This window comes from Chiloscyllium plagiosum, unplaced genomic scaffold, assembly GCF_037043375.1.
Source record: "Chiloscyllium plagiosum isolate Xiang-an unplaced genomic scaffold, Cpla_swu_hap1 HiC_scaffold_21, whole genome shotgun sequence".
Lineage (NCBI taxonomy): Eukaryota > Metazoa > Chordata > Chondrichthyes > Orectolobiformes > Hemiscylliidae > Chiloscyllium > Chiloscyllium plagiosum.
In genome coordinates this window covers 1,383,307-1,403,735 of record NW_028270159.1, presented here as the reverse complement: position 1 = coordinate 1,403,735, position 20,429 = coordinate 1,383,307, and the positions used below count along the sequence as shown (strand labels likewise).

Below are 20,429 nucleotides of genomic sequence, written 5' to 3'. Positions count from 1 at the left end.
GCAGAGTGAGGAAAAAGACAACTTCAGAAAACTCCGAGTCCCAGAGGAGAGGCATTGAATGTTATCCAAATAATCAATTATTCGAACGAAATACTATCCGCCCATCTTGTTCGGATATTCAGGGTTCCTCTGTATAGAGAACATTCCGGAACCAGGAGGCTGCCGGGAAGGTACATTTCCTGTTTAAATGGTTTGATCCTATCCATGGTTTTGGGCTTCTGCAGTAGATCCTGGAACATAAACCCTGTGGGTACGGGTAGACTACTTTACAGTAATTTTTAGTACTAATTCAAAAAATAGAAGAATACATCTAAGCGTCAAACATTACAGCCTTTTGAAAGTGCTTAGCCATGCTGGGACTGCACTTCCTGATGATGATGGTGGTGGTGGTGCTGGGGAAGCGGGGGCTTGATCTCCTCCTCTTTGCCATGCTTCCCCCATACAATCCATTCCAGGAGGCCCCACACTGGGCTGACCACGGCACCACCAATGCTTCGCCCGGAGGCCCACTGAAGATGTTACCTAGTAGGGTGATGAAACATCTGGAAATGAACCTTCCAGCTCAGCGAGCAAACCTACATCCAGAACCTCAACCTGAGCTACAAACCTTCTCAAAACTCACTCACTGTTGTAGAGCAGAGGGGCCAAGGTACATAAGTCTTTGAAGTTTGTGTCACGTATAGATAGGGTTGTTAAAAAGATGTTTGACACGCTTGCCTTATTGCTCAGTCCTTTGAGTATCAGAGTTGGAATGCCATTTGAGGTTATACAGAACGTTGGTGGAGCCTGTTCTGGAATACGGTATCCTAGTTCTGGTCACCTAGTTATACAAAGGATATTATCGAGCTGGACAGGGTTTAGAAGAAAATTACCAGGATGTTGCCAGGTGTGGAAGGTTTGAGTTATAAAGAAAGGTTGAATAGGCTTGGATGTTTTTTACTGGAATGTTGGAGGTTGAAAGGTGACCTGATAGACCTGTATAAAATAATAAGGTCGAGATAGAGTTAATGATAGTTGCCTTTTCCCTAAGATGAGGGATTTCAAAATGAGAGGAGAGAGATTTTAAAAAGACAGCAGAGGCAAATCTTTTACACAGAGGGTGGTTCAAGTGTGGAATGAACTTCCTGATGGTGGATGAGGGTACAATTACGTTTAAAAAACATTTGGATAGATACATGTGTAGGAAAGGTTTATTTGAGGGCCAGGAGCAGATGGTGGGACTTGTTTAGTTTGGGATTATGTTCGGCATAGACCTTTTGGATCGAAGAGTCATACAGCATGGAAATAGACACTGTGTTGACGTTGTACAGGACATTGGTGAAGCCTCTTCTGGAGTACTGTAAGCAGTTCTGGTCACCCTGTTCTAGGAAAGACACTATTAAACTGGAGAGGATTCAGAAAAGATTTACCAGGATGTTGCCTGGATTGGAGGGTTAGAGATAGAAGGAGAGGCTGGATAGGCTGGGATGTTTTTCACTAGAGCATGGGAGGTTGAGGGGTGTCTGTGTAGAGATTTATAAAATCATAAGAGGCATAAGTAAGGTGAATGGCAGGTGTCTTTTTCCTAGGGTTTTAAATTTCAAAACACGAGGCATATTTATAATATAAGAAGAGAAGATTGAAAAAGATATGAGGGGCAACGTTTTTCCACAGTGTGGTTCATGTGTGGAATGAACTGCCAGAAGAAGTGGTGGTTGCAGGTACAGTTACAATATTTAAAAGACATTTGGATAAGTGCATGAATAAGAAGTGTTTGGAAGGATATGGGCAAGTGTTGGCAGGTGGGACTAGTGTAATCTGGTATTATGGTATGCATGGATTAGTTGGTCTAAAGGATCTGTTTCCATGACTCGAAGAGACCATGAATCGGAGTGTATCTTTAACTACAGCTCAGAGACTGGAGGTAAACACTGCTGGGAGTACAGAAGAAGTTCACAGCAAAAACAAGAGAATGAAGAGTTTTTTTGAAAGGGAAGATAATCTCTTTTCCTTGAAAGGATCTCGATGCATAACTTTACAAAGGAATACAAGGGTTACTCAAACTGTTGTGCTGGTGAAGGATTTAGTTTGCCCTCCAGAGAGTTAGTGAAAATCTAAATGTTAGTAAATGGGATGTGTGGAGAGTACATAGAGTCATACAGCACAGAAAAAGACCATTTGGTTCAACTCATCCATGCCATCCGTTTCCCAAGCTAAACTAGTCCCACTTGTCTGCCTTTGGCACTTATCCTTCGAAGCCTTTCCTATTCATGTAGTTGTCCAAATGTCTCTTAAATGTTGTCACTGTACCTGCAATCAATCACTTCCGCTGGCAGTTCATTTCAAATACAAACCAACCTCTATATAAAAAAGGCGCCAATCAGGTCCTTTTTAAAGCTTTTTTCTCTCAGCTTAAAAATATCTGTAAAGTCACCGCTCAACCTCCTTCGCTCCAGTGAATAAAGTCCCAGTCTATCCAGTCTCTCCTTAAAACTCAAACCTTCCATTCCCATTTCATCCTAGTAAATCTTTTCTGAACTCTTTCCAATTTAATAATATCCTTCCTCCAAACGTGGACTCACCAACATCCTGCGCAATATCAACGTGACATCCCAACAACTGTAATCAAATGTCAGAGCAATGAAGGCAACCATGCTAAATACCTTCTTTACCACCCTGTCTACCTGCAGTGCAACTTTCAAAGTACTATATAGTTGAACCCCTAGGTCTCTCTGTTCAATGACACTACTAAGAGTCCTACACTATTCCATTTTCATCCCTATGTTTATCCAGTGACCATTTCAATGCCCTTAAAGTTGGCGAATCTACTACTGTTGCAGGCAGTGCGTTCCATGTCGATACTACTCTGAGTAAAGAAACTAGCTCAGACATCTGTCTTATATTTATCACCTCTCAATTTAAAACTATGTCCCCTCATGCTAGCCATCACCATTCAAGGAAAAAGGCTCTCACTGTTCACCCTATCTAACCCTCTAATTATCTTATGTCTCAATTAAGTCACCGCTCAGCCGTTTTCTCTCGAACAAAAAGAGCATTTTGTCCCTCAGCCTTTCCTCATAAGAGCTTCACTCCATGCCAGGCAACATCCTAGTAAATCTCTGAACGCTTTCCAAAGCTTACACATCCTTCCTATAATGTGGTGACCAGACTGTACGCAGTACTCCAAGTGCAGCACACCAGAGATTTGTACAGCTGCAGCATGACCTCGTGGCTCTGAAACTCAATCCCCTCTACTAATAAAAGCTAACACACCGTATGCCTTCATAACAATCCTATCAATCTGGGTGACAACTTTCAGGCATCTATGTACATGGACATCGAGATCTCTGTGCTCATCCACACGATCAAGGATCTTACAATTATGAGCTTTTTATTCCTGTTGCTCCTTCCAAAGTGAATCACCTCACACTTTTCCGTATTAAATTCCATTTGCCACCTCTCAGCCCAGCTCTGCAGCTTATCAATGTCCCTCTGTAACCTGCAACATCCTTTTGCACTATCCACAACTCTACCGACCTTAGTGTCACCTGCAAATTTACTAACCCCTCCTTCTACGCCCTCATCCAGGTCCTTAAGAACACTGACAAACAACAGTGGCCCGAAAGCAGATCCTTGTGGTATACCACTAGTAACTGAACTCCAGGATGAACATTTCCCGTCAATCACCAATCTCTGTCTTCTTTCAGCGAGCCAAGTTCTGATCTAAACTGCTAAATCACGCTCAATCCCATGCCTCTGTATTTTCTGCATTAGCCTACCATGAGGAACCTTATCAAATGCCTTCCTGAAGTCCATATACATCACATCAACTGCTTTACCCTCATCTACCTGTTTGGTCACCATCGCAAAGAACTCAATAAGGATTTGTGAAGCATGATCTACCCTTCACAAAACTGTGTTGACTATCCCTAATCAATTTATTCCTCTTTAAATGATTATGAATTCTATCTCTTATAATCTTTACCAACACTTTACCCACAGCCGAAGTAAGGCTCACTGGTCTATATTTACCAGGGTTGTCTCTACTCCCCTTCTTGAACAAGTGAACAACATTTGCCACCCTCCAGTCTTCTTGCACTATTCCTATAGATAGAACATACAACATAGAACAATACAGCACAGAACAGACCCTTTGGCCCACGATGTTGTGCCGAACATTTGTCCTAGCTTAAGCACCCATCCATGTACTTATCCAATTGCCGCATAAAGGTCACCAATGATTCTGATTCTGCCACTCCCACAGGCAGCGCATTCCATGCCCCCACCACTCTCTGGGTAAAGAACCTACCCCTGACATCCCCCCTATACCTTCCACCCTTCATCTTAAATTTATGTCCCCTTGTAACACTCTGTTGTACCCGGGGAAAAAGTCTCTGACTGTCTACTCTATCTAATCCCCTGATCATCTTATAAACCTCTGTCAAGTCACCCCTCATCCTTCGCCGTTTCAATGAGAAAAGGCCTAGCACTCTCAACCTATCCTCGTACGACCTATTCTCCAGTCCAGGGAACATCCTGGTAAATCTCCTCTGCACCCTCTCCAAAGCTTCCACATCTTTCCTAAAATGAGGCGACCAGAACTGCACACAGTACTCCAAATGTGGCCTAACCAAGGTCCTATACAGCTGCGACATCACCTCACGACTCTTGAATTCAATCCCTCTGCTAATGAACGCTAATACACCCTAGGCCTTCTTACAAGCTCTATCCACCTGAGTGGCAACTTTCAAAAATCTATGAACATAGACCCCAAGATCCCTCTGTTCCTCCACCTTACTAAGAACCCTACTGTTAACCCTGTATTCTGCATTCTTATTTGTCCTTCCAAAATGGACAACCTCACACTTGACAGGGTTGAACTCCATCTGCCACTCCTCAGCCCAGCTCTGCATCATATCTAAGTCCCTTTGCAGCCGACAACAGCCCTCCTCACTATCCACAACTCCACCAATCTTCGTATCATCTGCAAATTTACTGACCCACCCTTCGACTCCCTCTTCCAAGTCATTAATAAAAATTACAAACAGCAGAGGACCCAGAACTGATCCCTGCGGAACTCCACTTGTAACTGGGCTCCAGGCTGAATATTTACCATCTACTACCACTCTGACTTCGACCAGTTAGCCAGTTTTCTATCCAACTGGCCAAACTTCCCACTACTCCATGCCTCCTGACTTTCCGCATAAGCCTACCATGGGGAACCTTATCAAATGCCTTACTAAAATCCATGTACACTACATCCACTGCTCTACCCTCATCCACATACTTGGTCACCTCCTCGAAGAATTCAATAAAACTTGTAAGGCAAGACCTACCCCTCACAAATCCATGCTGGCTGTCCCTAATCAAGCAGTGTCTTTCCAGATACTCATAAATCCTATCCCTCAGTATCCTTTCCATTACTTTGCCTACCACCGAAGTAAGACTAACTGGCCTGTAATTCCCGGGGTTATCCCTATTCCCTTTTTTGAACAGGGGCACAACAGTCCCCTGGCACCACCCCTATTGACAGTGAAGACAAAAAGATCATTGCCAACGGCTCTGCAATTTTCTCTCTTGCTTCCCACATAATCCTAGGATATATCCCGTCAGGCCCGGGGGACTTGTCTGTCCTCAAGTTTTTCAAAATGCCCAACACATCTTCCTTCCTAACAAGTATCTCTTCAAGCTTACCAGTCCATTTAATACTCTCCTCTTCAACAATACGGTCCCTCTCATTTGTAAATATTGAAGAAAAGTACTCATTCAAGACCTCTCCTATCTCTTCCGACAGTCTCCCACTACTGTCCTTGATCGAACCTACCCTCGTTCTCGTCATTCTCATGTTTCTCACATACACATAAAAGGCCTTGGGATTATCCTTGATCCTAGGAGTAAGTGAGGACTGCAGATGCTGGAGATCAGAGCTGAAAATGTGTTGCTGGAAAAGCGCAGCAGGTCAGGCAGCATCCAAGGAACAGGAGAATCGACGTTTCGGGCATAAGCCCTTCTTCAGGAATGAAGAAAGTGTCATTCCTGAAGAAGGACTTATGCCCGAAACGTCGATTCTCCTGTTCCTTGGATGCTGCCTGACCTGCTGCGCTTTTCCAGCAACACATTTTCAGCGTTATCCTTGATCCTACCCGCCAAAGATTTTTCATGCCCTCTCTTAGCTCTCCTAATCCCTTTCTTCAGCTCCCTCCTGGCTATCCTGTATCCCTCCAATGCTCTGTCTGAACCTTGTTTCCTCAACCTTATGTAAGCCTCCTTCTTCCTCCTTGCAAGACATTCAACCTCCCTCGTCAACCAAGGTTCCCTCACATGACCATCTCTTTCCTGCCTGACAGGTACATACATATCAAGGACACATCATATCTGTTTCTTGAAAAAGTTCCACATTTCAACGACATCCTTCCCTGACAGCCTGTGCTGCCAATTTATGCTCCTCAGATCCTGTCTTGCAGCATTGTATTTACCCTTCCCCCAATTGTAAAACCTCTCTCCATAACCAAGGTGAAAGTCACAGAATTGTGGTCACCATCATCAAAATGCTCACCCACTAACAAGCCCATCACTTGTCCCGGTTCGTTACCAAGAACCAATCCAAAATGGCCTCCCCTCTGGTCGGACAACCTACATACTGAGTTAGAAAAGCTTCCTGGACACACTGCACAAACACTGCCCTGTCCAATCTACTTGATCTAAAGAGCTTCCAATCAATATTTGGGAAGTTGAAATCACCCATAACTACTATCCTGTGGCTTCTGCAACTTTCCAAAATCTGTTTCCCAATCTGTTTCTCCACATCTCTGCTGCTATTGGGGGGCCTATAGTAAACACCCAACAAGGTGACTGCTCCTTTCCTATTTCTGACTTCAGCCCATACTACCTCCAAAGGCAGATCCCCCTCAAACTGCCTTTCTGCAGCCGTTATACCATTTCTAATTAGCAACGCCACCCCCCCTCCTTTTTTACCACACCCCCTAATCTTACTGAAACAGCTGTAACCAGGAACCTCCAACAACCATTCCTGTCCCACTTCTATCCACGTTTCCGTGATGGCCACAACATCGTAGTCCCAAGTACCGATCCACGCCTTAAGTTCACCCACCTTATTTCTGATACTCCTTGCATTGAAGTACTTGAGCCCATCTCTGTGTCCGCAAGTATTCCCTGTCAGTGCTATCTTCTCCAAAACCTCCATACATTCTTGGACATCCTGAAAAACAGCTAACCTACTTGCTGGACTACAAGTCCGGATCCTATCCCCCTGCCAAATTAGTTTGAACCCCCCCCCGAAGAGTGCTAGCAAACCTACCTCCCAGGATATTGGTGCCCTTCTGGTTCAGGTGCAACCCATCCTGCTTGTACAGGTCCCACCTTCCCCAGAATGCAGTCCAATTGTCCAACTACCTGAAGCCCTCCCTCCTACACCATCCTTGCAGCCACGTGTTCAACTGCACGCTCTCCCTATTCCTTGCCTCACTGTCACGTGGCACCGGCAACAACCCAGAGATGATGACTCTGTCCGTCCGAGCTTTTAGCTTCCAGCCTAACTCCCTGAGCTCCTGAATGACCTAAAGATCAAAGCAAAAAGCTCTGCAATCTCCTTCCTGCCTTCCCACAGAATCCTAGGATAAAATCCATCCATCCCAAGGGACTTATCTATTTTCACATTTCCAGAATTGCTAACACCTCCTCCTTGTGAACCTCAATCCCACCTGGTCTAGTAGCCTGTATCTCAGTATTCACCTCGCCAACAATGCCTTTTTCTAGTGTGACTACGGATGAAAAATATTCATTTACTGCTTCCCCTATCTCCTCTGACTCCACACACAACTTCCCACTACTGTCCTTAATTGCCCTAATCATATTTTAGTCATTCTTTTTTTCCTGATATATCAATAGATAGCCTCAGGGTTTTCCTTGATCCTATGCCTAATGACTTTTCATGTCCCCTCCTGGCTCTTCTTAACTCTTTATTTAGGTTTTTCCTGGCTAACTTGTGACACTCGTGCACCCTAACTGGGTCTTCACATTTCCATTCCTGAAGAAGGGCTTATGCCCGAAACGTCGATTCTCCTTCTCCTTTGATGCTGCCTGACCTGCTGCGCTTTTCCAGCAACACATTTTTAAGCTCTGATCCCCAGCATCTGCAGTCCTCACTTTCTCCTCCTTCACATCTCCACCAGACATAAGCCGCCTTCTTCCTCTTGACAACTTCTTCAACTTCTTTAGTAAACCACGGCTCCTGCGCTCAACAACTTCCTCCCTGCCTGACAGGTACATACTTATCAAGGACCAACAGTAGCTGTTCCTTAAATAAGCTCCACTTTTCAATTGCGTCCATCCCCTGCAGTTTCCTTCCCCATCCTATACATCTTAACTCTTTCCTAATTGCATTATAATTGCCTTTCCCCTAGTTATACCTCTTTCCCTGCGGTATATACCTATCCCTTTCCATCAGTAAAGTAAACATAACCAAATTGTGGTCCCTATCACCAAAGTGCTCACCTACCTGCAAATCTAACAGTATTGAATCCAGTACTAAATCCAATGTGGCCTTGCCCCTTGTTGGCTTATGTACTCACTGTGTCAGGAAACCCTCCTGCACATATTGAACAAAAACTGAGCCAATTAAAGTACTTGAACTGTAGTATTTCCAGTCAATATTTGGAAAGTTAAATTCCCCCATACCAACTACCCTGTTACTCTTGCTCCTATCCAGTATTATCTTTGATATTCATTCATCTATATCTCTGGAACTATTTGGAGACCTATAGAAAATGCCCAGCAGGGTGACCTCTCCTTTCCTGTTTCTAACCTCAGCACATATTACCTCAGTAGACGAGTCATCAAATTCCCTTTCTGCCACTGTAATACTGTCCTTGACTAACAGTGCCACACCTGCCCCTCTTTTACATCATCTCCATTCTTACTGAAACACCTAAATCCCAGAACCTGCAACAACCATTCCTGTCTCTGCTCTATCCATGTCTCCAAAATGGCCATAACAATGTATCTGGTACTAACCCATATTGCAAGTTCACCCACCTTACTCTGGATGTTTCTGCCGTTGAAGTAGACACACTTCAAATCACCTTCCTGGTCGCCGGTGAACTCTTGCAACCTTGAAACCTCATTTCTGAATCACTACTCTCAACTTCCCAGACACTGGAACTACAATTTAGGTTCACATCCCCCTGTTGAATTAGTTTACTCTTCCGAATTCTTCCGAATAGCATTAGCAAATGTCCTCCCCAGGATATTGGAACCCCTCTGGTTCAGGTGAAGACCATCCTATTTGTAGAGGTCCCATCTGCCCCAGAATGAGCCCCAATTTTCTAGGTATCCAAAACCCTCCCTCCTGTACCATCCTTGTAGCCATGTGTTCAACTCCTCTCTCTCTCTATTCCTCACCTTGCTTTCCTGTGGCACAGGGAACAAACCAGAGATGGCAACTCTATTTGTTTTAGCACTAAGCTTCACCTCAACATTGACTCCAGATCCCATGAAGCCTCATGACTTCAGGTTAAACATGGGCAAGGAAACCTTGTAGCATTTTCTCTCTACTAATGAATCAGTACTCCTCGGTGTTGAACAACGCTTGGGCGAAACACAGACAGTGGCAAGAGCACAAAATGGGGATTTCAGTATCCACTAACAGGTGTGGCTAAGCAGCAGCAATACCAAGCGAGTGAGCTGTGTGCGAAAGAACTGGAATTGTGCCATCATGAGTAGATGCTGAAATGTAGTCTCAAGAAACTAATGGAATACAGTTTCAGAGAAGGAGATTGAATAACCAAGCAGCCATTGTGGCAGTCTGAGTGGTTTTGAGGGGGTTTCAAGACTGGAATCCCTTCTAAAAGAGACAGGATTTCCCTGAGATTTTGTGACCTGCAGTGTCACACTTTTGGAGAATGGGAGAATGAAGGGCTTCAGAGAATGGTCAGGAAAGATCTTGTTGAACTTGAACAAGGACTGCCTCAGTTTCTGAAGAGCTGAAAATGTGTTGCTGGAAAAGCGCAGCAGGTCAGGCAGCATCCAGGGAACAGGAGAATCGACGTTTCGGGCATAAGCCCTTCTTCAGGAATGAGGAAAGTTTGTCCAGCAGGCTAAGATAAAAGGTAGGGAGGAGGGACTTGGGGGAGGGGCGTCGGAAATGTGATAGGTGGAAAGAGGTCAAGGTGAGGGTGATAGGTCAGACTGGGGTGGGGGCGGAGAGGTCAGGAAGAAGATTGCAGGTTAGGAAGGCGGTGCTGAATTCGATGGATTTGACTGAGACAAGGTGGGGGGAGGGGAAATGAGGAAACTGGTGAAATCCGAGTTCATCCCTTGTGCCGGGAGTGGAGGTTGGGTTGGTGGGGGGTGTGGATCTGACGAGGGAGTCACGGAGGGAGTGGTCTTTACGGAATGCTGATAGGAGAGGGGAGGGAAATATATCCTTGGTGGTGGGGTCCGTTTGGAGGTGGCGGAAATGACGGTGGATGATGCGCTATACATGGAGATTGGTGGGGTGGTAGGTGAGGACCAGTGGGGTTCTGTCCTGGTGGCGGTTGGAGGGGCGGGGCTCAAGGGCGGAGGAGCGGGAAGTGGAAGAGATGCGGTGGAGGGCATCGTCGACCATGTCGGAGGGGAAATTGCGGTCCTTGAAGAAGGAGGCCATCTGAGTTGTACGTTTTTGGAACTGGTCCTCCTGGGAGCAGATGCGGCGGAGTCGAAGGAATTGGGAGAATGGGATGGCGTTTTTACAGGGGGCAGGATGGGAGGAGGTGTAGTCCAGGTAGCTGTGGGAGTCGGTCGGTTTGTAGTAGATGTCCGTGTTGATTCGGTCGCCTGAGATAGAAATAGAAAGGTCGAGGAAGGGGAGGGAGGAATCTGAGACTGTCCAGGTGAATTTGAGGTCGGGGTGGAAGGTGTTGGTGAAGTGGATGAACTGTTCAACCTCTTCGTGGGAGCACGAGGCGGCGCCGATACAGTCATCGATGTAGCGGAGGAAAAGGTGGGGGGTGGGGCCAGTGTAGTTGCGGAAGATGGACTGTTCCACATATCCTACGATCTGAGACTGTCCAGGTGAATTTGAGGTCGGGGTGGAAGGTGTTGGTGAAGTGGATGAACTGTTCAACCTCCTCGTGGGAGCACCTCCAAGGCCCCAAAGGACCCCTCCCCCCTCACCTCCCTCCAAGGCCCCAAAGGACAACCGCAGGAGGTGCAAGACTTGCGCCCACACCTCCCCCCTCACCTCCCTCCAAGGCCCCAAAGGACAACCGCAGGAGGTGCAAGACTTGCGCCCACACCTCCCCCCTCACCTCCCTCCAAGGCCCCAAAGAAAACTTCCATATCCGCCACAAATTCACCTGAACCTCCACACTCATCATCTATTGCATCCTCTGCACCCGATGTAGCCTCCTCTATATTGGGGAGACAGGCCGGCTACTTGCGGAGCGTTTCAGAGAACAGCTCTGGGACACCCGGACCAACCAACCCAACCACCCTGTGGCTCAACACTTCAACTCCCCCTCCCACTCCACCAAGGATATGCAGGTCTTTGGACTCCTCCATCGCCAGACCACAACAACACGACGGTTGGAGGAAGAGCACCTCATCTTCCGCCTAGGAACCCTCCAACCACAAGGGATGAACTCGGATTTCACCAGTTTCCTCATTTCCCCTCCCCCCACCTTGTCTCAGTCAAATCCATCGAATTCAGCACCGCCTTCCTAACCTGCAATCTTCTTCCTGACCTCTCCGCCCCCACCCCAGTCTGACCTATCACCCTCACCTTGACCTCTTTCCACCTATCACATTTCCGACGCCCCTCCCCCCAAGTCCCTCCTCCCTACCTTTTATCTTAGCCTGCTGGACAAACTTTCCTCATTCCTGAAGAAGGGCTTATGCCCGAAACGTCGATTCTCCTGTTCCCTGGATGCTGCCTGACCTGCTGCGCTTTTCCAGCAACACATTTTCAGCTCTGATCTCCAGCATCTGCAGACCTCACTTTCTCCTCAGTCTCCAAAGAGTCATGAATGATGCTGACAATGTGTAATCATCAGCAAACATCTCTACCTCTGACCTAATGATGGAGGGAAAGTCTTTGATGTCTGGCTGAAGATTACTTTGAATTCTTCAGCCTTATTTTTTGCACTGATGTGCTAGGCTCTTCCGTTATTGAGGATGGGGATATTTGCAGAGCCATCTCCTCCAGTGAGTTGTTTGATTGTCCACCACCATTTTTGACTGGATGTGGGAGGACTGCAGATCTTAGATCTGATCTGCTGGTTGTGGAATCACTTAGTTCTGTCTATTGCTTGCTGCTTTTGCTGTTTGGCACGCTAGTAGTTCTGTTTGTTACCCTCACCAGGTTGACGCTTCATTTTCAGATATGCCTGGTGCGGTTCCTGACATACCCTCCTGCACTTTTCATTGAACCAAGGTTGATCCCATGGCTAGATGGTAGTAGTTGAGTGAAGGACATGCCAGGCTATGAGGTTACACATTGTTACTGGAGTACAGTTCTGATGATGATGATGATGGCCCACGGTACCTCATGGATGCCCAGTCTTGAGTGACTAGATCTGTTCGAAGTCTGTCCCATTAAGCACAGTGATAGTGCCACTCAACATGATGGAAGTTATTGTCAATGTGAAGGCAGGATTTCATCTCCACAAAGACTGCGTGGTAGTCACTCTTAGCAATACTGTCATGGACAAATGCATCTGCAGCTGGCAGATTGGTAAGAATGAGGTCAAGTATATTTTTCCCTCTTGGTTCCCTCACCACTTGCTGCAGACACAGTTTAGCAGCAATATCCTTTAGCACCCAACCAACTCAATCAGTAGTGCTGCTGTTCAGCCACTCCTGGTGGGGTCATTGAACCCTCCAACCCAGTGTATGGTTTGTGCCATTGCTATACTCAGTACTGCTGAGGTTTTGTCTATCAATGTCCCTTTGTAATTTTATGCTGACATCTACACTTGTCTATGATGCTGCCCAACTGCGTCATTAGTAAGTTTGGAGAAATGACTTTCTCTGCCATTATCCAAGTTGTCATTAAATAATGTGAATAATTGAGGCACCAACACAGATCCTTGTGTAATTCATATACTGTTAAATTAAGTAACTACCCATAATCCCCACTTCCGGTTGCCTGCCACTCAACAGGTTTCCCAACCAAGTCAGTAGTTTGCCTTCAATTCCACGGGCTTCTACCCTCATTAACAGTTGAATAGGAATCCTGCAGAGTGGAAGAGGTGTAACAAAGAATAAAGTTCTATTCTGTGGTTCATACATCATTGTATTTTCTTTTCCAGTGTACAGCAAAGTGTGCAGAACGGGTTACCGTAACCAGAGAGGTAAGGTGCTCAAAGGAAGAGTGGTTGTGTGATGAGAAAACAAAGCCACCATCTCAGAAAGATTGCGTTGGACCCCCTTGTGATCGACAGTGGACAGTCTCAGACTGGGGCCCGGTAAGTCCAGCTTAGAACAGCTTGCACAACTTCTTTTTTTCTTCTTTCATCTTGTTCATGTAAGTGAAATTAAAATCCCAAAAGGAAGGAAACATCCATGTCACAATTTAATCCCTGTTAATTAGTCAGGTTATAGACAATGCTATCCTTAAAAAAAAAAGCATGCTGAACTTGGATAAGCAATTGACTATCGCTGCCATCCCAGAAGGAAAAGCCAGTGTAGCCAATCTGGATGAAAAGGTTGTAACTGTGTTTTGCGATCTGTTAAAATAGTTGATTCTAATTGCTAGGTAGTTTTTGCTTCCAGTTGGCAACAGGTGGCATTGGTTAGTAGGCGGAGGTGGGTACTGGAGATGCTGGAGTTTAGAGTCAAGATTAGAGTGGTGCTGGAAAAACACAGCAGGTCAGGCATCAACCGAGGAGCAGGAAAATTTATATTTTGGACAAAAACCCTTCATCAAGAATGAGGCGATTCCTGATGAAAGGCTTTTGTCCAGAATGTCGATTTTGCTCCTGTTCTGTTCGCAAGTTTGCAACTTTCATGTAGACCATGTGCTTGTTTAGGGACCAACTCACCGAACTGAACTTTGTACGTCACGGGACCTGACCATACATCATCCATGCTTCTTACCCATGTAGGGCCATTTCCATGATTTTGACACCTAACTTCATCCCCTGAATTAAACTGTCTCTCTCGCTTAGCGAAATAGAACATAGAAGAATACAGCGCAGTACAGGCCCTTGGGCCCTCGATGTTGCGCCGATCCAAGCCCACCTAAACTACACTAACCCACTATCCTCCATATACCTATCCAATGCCCTCTTAAATGCCCATAAAGAGGGAGAGTCCACCACTGTTACTGGCAGGGCATTCCATGAACTAACGACTCGCTGAGTGAAGAACCTACCCCTAACATCAGTCCTATATCTACCCCCCCTTAATTTAAAGCTATGCCCCCTTGTAATACCCGACTCAATACGCGGGAAAAGGTTCATACTGTCGACCCTATCTAACCCCCTAATCATCTTGTACACCTCAATCAAGTCACCCCTAAACCTTCTTTTCTCTAGTGAAAACAGCCCCAAGTGCCTCAGTCTTTCCTCATACGATTTTCCTTTCATACCAGGCAACATCCTGGTAAACCTCCTCTGCACCCGTTCCAATGCCTCCACATCCTTCCTATAGTATGGCGACCAAAACTGCACACAATATTCCAGATGCGGCCGTACCAGAGTCTTATACAACTGCATCATGACCTCAGGACTCCGGAACTCAATTCCTCTACCAATAAAAGCCAGTACGCCATATGCCTTCCTCACCGCACTATTTACCTGGGTGGCAACTTTCAGAGATCTGTGTACATGGACACCAAGATCCCTCTGCTCATCCACACTACCAAGTATCCGACCATTAGCCCAGTACCCCATCTTTTTGTTATTCTTCCCAAAGTGAATCACCTCGCACTTAGCTACATTGAATTCCATCTGCCACCTTTCTGCCCAGCTCTGCAGCTTCTCTATATCCTGCTGTAACCTGCCACATGCTTCCTCACTGTCAACAACTCCTCCGACTTTCGTGTCATCCGCAAACTTGCTCACCCAACCTTCTAACCCCTCTTCCAGGTCATTTATAAAAATGACAAACAGCAATGGTCCCAAAACAGATCCTTGCGGAACACCGCTAGTGACGGCACTCCATGAAGAAACTTTGCCATCAACTACTACCCTCTGTCTTCTTCCATCCAGCCAATTCCTAATCCAAACCTCCAACTCACCCTCAATGCCATATCTCCGTATTTTCTGCAGTAGCCTACCATGGGGAACCTTATCGAACGCCTTACTAAAATCCATATATACCACATCTACCGCTTTCCCCTCATCAACCTCCTTCGTCACCTTTTCAAAGAATTCAATAAGGTTTGTGAGGCACGACTTGCCCTTCACAAAACCATGCTGACTATCCTTGATCACATTATTCCTATCTAGATGTGCATAAATCCTATCCCTTACAATTCTCTCTAAGACTTTGCCCACAACAGAAGTGAGACTCACCGGCCTATAGTTACTAGGGCTATCCCTACTCCCCTTTTTGAACAAGGGAACCACATTTGCTATCCTCCAGTCTTCTGGGACTACTCCTGTAGACAAAGAGGACATAAAAATCAAGGCCAATGGCTCTGCAATCTCCTCCCTTGCTTCCCAGAGAATCCTAGGATAAATGCCATCAGGCCCAGGGGACTTATCTATTTTCACCTTTTCCAGGATTTCCAACACCTCTTCTCTACATACCTCAAAGCCATCCATTCTACTTATTTGTGCCTCAGTATTCTCATCGACAACAATGCCCTGTTCCTGAGTGAATACTGAAGAAAAGTATTCATTCAGTGTCTCCCCAATCTCTTCCGCCTCCACACGCAACTTCCCCCTACTATCCTTGACTGGACCTATTCCTACCCTAGTCATTCTTTTATTCCTAACATACCTATAGAAAGCCTTAGGGTTTTCCCTAATCCTATCTACTAAGGACCTTTCGTGTCCCCTCCTTGCTGCTTTTAGCTCTCTCTTCAGGTCCTTCCTGGCTACCCTATAACTCTCAATCGCCCCAATTGAACCTTCACGTCTCATCTTGAGATAGGCCGCCCTCTTCCATTTAACAAGGGATTCCAATTCCTTATTAAACCACGGCTCCCTCGCACGACCCTTTCCTACCTGCCTGACAGGTACATAATTATCAAGGACACTCAATAGTTGCCCCTTGAACAAGTTCCACATATCATTTACACTCTTGCCTTGGAGTCTACTTTTCCAAGCCACACATCCTAAGTCATGCCTCACCGCATCATAATTTCCCTTACCCCAGCTATAATTCTTGCCCTGTAGTACACACTTATCCCTCTCCATCACGAGTGTAAAAATCACCGAATTATGGTCACTATCCCCAAAGTGCTCACCTACCTCTAATTCTAACACCTGGCCTGGTTCGTTACCCAGAACCAAATCCAGTATGGCCTCACCTCTTGTTGGCCTGTCCACATATTGTGTCAGGAAACTCTCCTGCACACATTGAACAAACACTGACCCATCTAACGAACTTGAGCTATAGCTTTCCCAATCAATATCAGGAAAGTTAAAGTCCCCCATAACAACCACCCTATTACTGTCACTCATCTCCTGAATCACCTTCCCAATCCTTTCTTCAATGATTCTAGGACTATTAGGAGGCCTGTAAAAGACTCCCAACAGGGTGACCTCACCTTTCCTATTCCTAACCTCAGCCCAAACTACCTCAGATGGCAAGTCCTCATCCATCGTCCTTTCCACCGCTGTAATACTGTCTTTGACAAGCAATGCCACACCTCCCCCTCTTTTACCCCCACCTCTAAACCTACTAAAACATTTAAATCTTATGAATGGCATTTGCATTGCTGATGGTGAATTTTGTCCTTGTTGGCACTCTGTGCACTGTCCCACTAATGCAGCTATGTTTGCATTCCATCCTTGTTGCCACTGAAATAACTCCACAGAGGCTGGTATCCCATCATCAACTCATTCTGTATTCAAATGTCCATAGTACAGATTCCTCAGAGCTGGTTGTGAGTGAGCAGAGCTTCTGACACTCCTGTTGTTTTTTTATTTTATTAACCAGTACAAATTACAAACAAACCGTTAACATTAACAACTGTATACAAGAAACAGCAATTTACAGGGGAACGGGGTAGCAATGCCAGACCCCAAACCGCACCTTACAACCAGTTCACAGGGAAACGAGGATGAACCTTGAATCCCACCTTACATCAATCAAGAAGGAAACAGTAGACACAATCACATACAGACAGTCCGGTAAACCGATCAATGAAACAGTGCATATATCATAGACAACCCTGACAACCCAGCAAGCCACTCGTCCCTCCCATCGTCCGGCCACTCTAAGGCAGCCTGCCCCTATGCCCCTTCCGGCTCTCGCTCCACCCTGACACACCTTCCAGGACACTCCTGTTTAGTTTTTTTATTTTATTAAACAATACAGTTTACAAAACAGTTAACATTAACAGCTGTATACAGAGAAACAGCAATTTACAAGGGAGAGGAACAGCAAAGCCAGGCCCTAAACCCTACCGTTCAATCAGTTTTCAGGGAAATGAGGACAAACCTCAAACCCCACTTTCAGTCATCACAAAACAGTAACAGTAGAAATACATATAAGACAGTCCAATTAGCTAAAACAGTGGATAGAATACAGACATGCACCTAGCATTGGATGTCAACACATGGAAGACCCTCGTGCAGAAGAAATCACATTGGAAGAAAGTCCTGTATGAAGGGACAGAATACTTTGAGAATACCAGGCGACAAGAGGAAGCATGGAAAAGGAACCAGAGAAAGGAATGTCAACGAACGAAAGGCCAAGGACCAATTTCACCTCCTGAAAACATGTGCCAGATGTGTTGTTGGAGGTATGACTTCAGAATCATGCTCATCAGCCACGCAAAGACCTACAGAATCCATGACCAGTGACACGGAATTTTCTAGGTGGACAATCATACTCGTTAGCGAGTGATTGCCTCTGCCTATGACAAATGGCAAAAGAGTTGTCCAGCATTGGCTGCGCCAGAGAGGTGCAGCCTTCAGAGAGGATCAGTTGTGCAGTGGCCAGGGAATGTATATCGTACAGGACTTTGCACTAAATCTTTTAGTGGCATATAACCTACATTCTTCCCCTTTTTAAAAACCCTCTGAACACAGCCCCCTCCCTCGCAGGTCGCATCACTTACTTTCCCACTCAGTGTGGTCACAACCATTTTCTTTCCATTGCTCACTTGTGATTTCCAGTACTATGGAAAGTGATACTGAATGTTTTTGTTCGAGTGATCCTCAGCCCTCACCCTGACCACGTCAGTAACCCCACAAATACCTGCATCCCCTTCCTAGTAACCATCCCATCAGCCAATAATTCTCACCCAATCCATCTACATCTGACTATACCGACTTTGTTTTCTTACCCAGATCCATGCATGTGACATTAAAATGCTTGGTGTTCTCATTCAAATTCCACAACCTCTCAACTTTTCATTACAATTTCCCAACCATGCTTTACAGTGCGATTCACTTCAAAATCCTTCTGGCTCCCTTCAGAATTGTATTGCATCATGCCCTTGGTCAGCGTGTGCAGTGCCCCCCCAAATCAAGACTAAAGCACTGAGACATAGTGCTGCCGCCACTATAGCATCCGATTCCACCCCCCAGATTATGACCTCAATTCCATTTTCTATCTGTGCCAATACCCTTTGACTCCTTTCTTCGAGTAGAATCTATCTACCTCTGTCTTAAAAATATTTTGTGATCCTTCATGGATAAGAGTTCCACAATCTCATGTTCCACTGGGAGAAATAATTACTGTTTGTCACAACTCTGTTGGATAGTGTGCTGAAAATCAAGCCTAACTATTTCTGAATTTGTCACAAATTGTCTAATTGAGATTGAAAAAATATGCACACCAGGTTTTATCAAACAAAAAATAACTATTTATTGCAATGAAATTGTGTTTTTAACTAATGACACAAAATAGATAACTTAAACTCTACCTATTTCAAAACAAAATCCCATACAAATACAAACACAAGATACAAATATTATGAGTAGGGAAAGAATGCGAAAAGTCAATTAAGCACAGTTATGGCATGAGTCCAGGTTCCCTCCCTGAGTCCGAGAACATGGGCCAGTTCTTTGTTAATGGGTAGATTACCCTTTGTCATTCAGTACTTCCCCGGAGCAGGAAACTACACCATGTTCTCCACAGCCTTTAAGATGTCATCGATGAGTTGCTACAGTTTAGTTATTCTTGGGTTAAGAATTTGACGATTTCCAGATGTCTCAGGGTTTTTTTCCTTTTAAAGAAGGGAATATTAAGAGAGCTAGAGTAGACTCATAGATTCCTACAGCACGGAGGACAATTCTCCTTCAAATCCTCCCACTTCCTCCAGACAAAAGGGGTAGTCATGTGCACCCGTATGGCCCCAGCTATGCCTGTCTTCATGTCGGCTATGTGGAACAGTCCATCTTCCGGAGTTACACCGGCACCACTCCCTACCTTTTCCTCTGCTACATTGATGACTGCATCGGCGCTACCTCGTGCTCCCATGAGGAGATTGAACAGTTCATCAACTTCATCAACACATTCCACCCCAACCTTAAATTCACCTGGACCATCTCTGACACCTCTCTTCCCTTCCTGGACCTCTCCATCTCCATCAACGGTGACCGACTCAACATTGACATTTTCTACAAACCCACCGACTCCCACAGCTACCTGGATTACACCTTCTTCCACCCTACCTCCTCCAAAGATGCTATCCCTTATTCCCAGTTCCTCCTCCTCTGCCTCATCTGCTCCCAGGAGGACCAGTTCCACCACAAAACACACCAGATGGCCTCCTCCTTTAAAGATCACAATTTCCCCTCCCACATATTTGATAATGCCTTCCAGCACATCTCATCCACGTCCCGCACCTCTGCCCTCGAACCCCACCCCTCCAACCGCAACAAGGACCAAACCCCCGGTCCTCAACTTCCACCCCACCAACCTCTGCATACATTGCATCATCCTCTGCCTTTTCCGCCACCGACAGATAGACCCCACCGCCAGAGATATATTTCCCTGCCCACCCCTACCACTTTCCATAAAGACTGTTCCCTCCACGACTACTTGGTCAGGTTCACGACCCTAACAACCTTTTGTCTCCTCCTGGCACCTCCCCCTGGCACCACAGGAATTGCGAAACCTGTGCTCACACCTCCCCCCCCTCACCTCCATCCAAGGCCCCAAAAGAGCCTTCCCCATCCATCAAAGTTTTACCTGCGTTTCCACACATGTCATTTACTGTATCCGTTGCTCCTGATGCAGTCTCCTCTACATTGGGGAAACAGGACACCTACTCGCAGAGCGCTTCAGAGAACATCTCCAGGACACCTGCACCAATTCAACCC

General features: G+C 45.8%; 1 protein-coding gene across 1 annotated transcript in view; it reads left to right on the top strand.

Moving 5' to 3' along the window:
• adamtsl2 (ADAMTS like 2) overlaps positions 1–20,429 on the top strand; it is a 241,285-nt gene that overhangs the window by 170,416 nt on the left and 50,440 nt on the right. Inside the window, exon 15 of the mRNA XM_087998112.1 lies at positions 13,290–13,445. Coding sequence (XP_087854238.1) covers positions 13,290–13,445 — 156 coding nt within the window. The remainder of the gene's footprint in view (positions 1–13,289; positions 13,446–20,429) is intronic.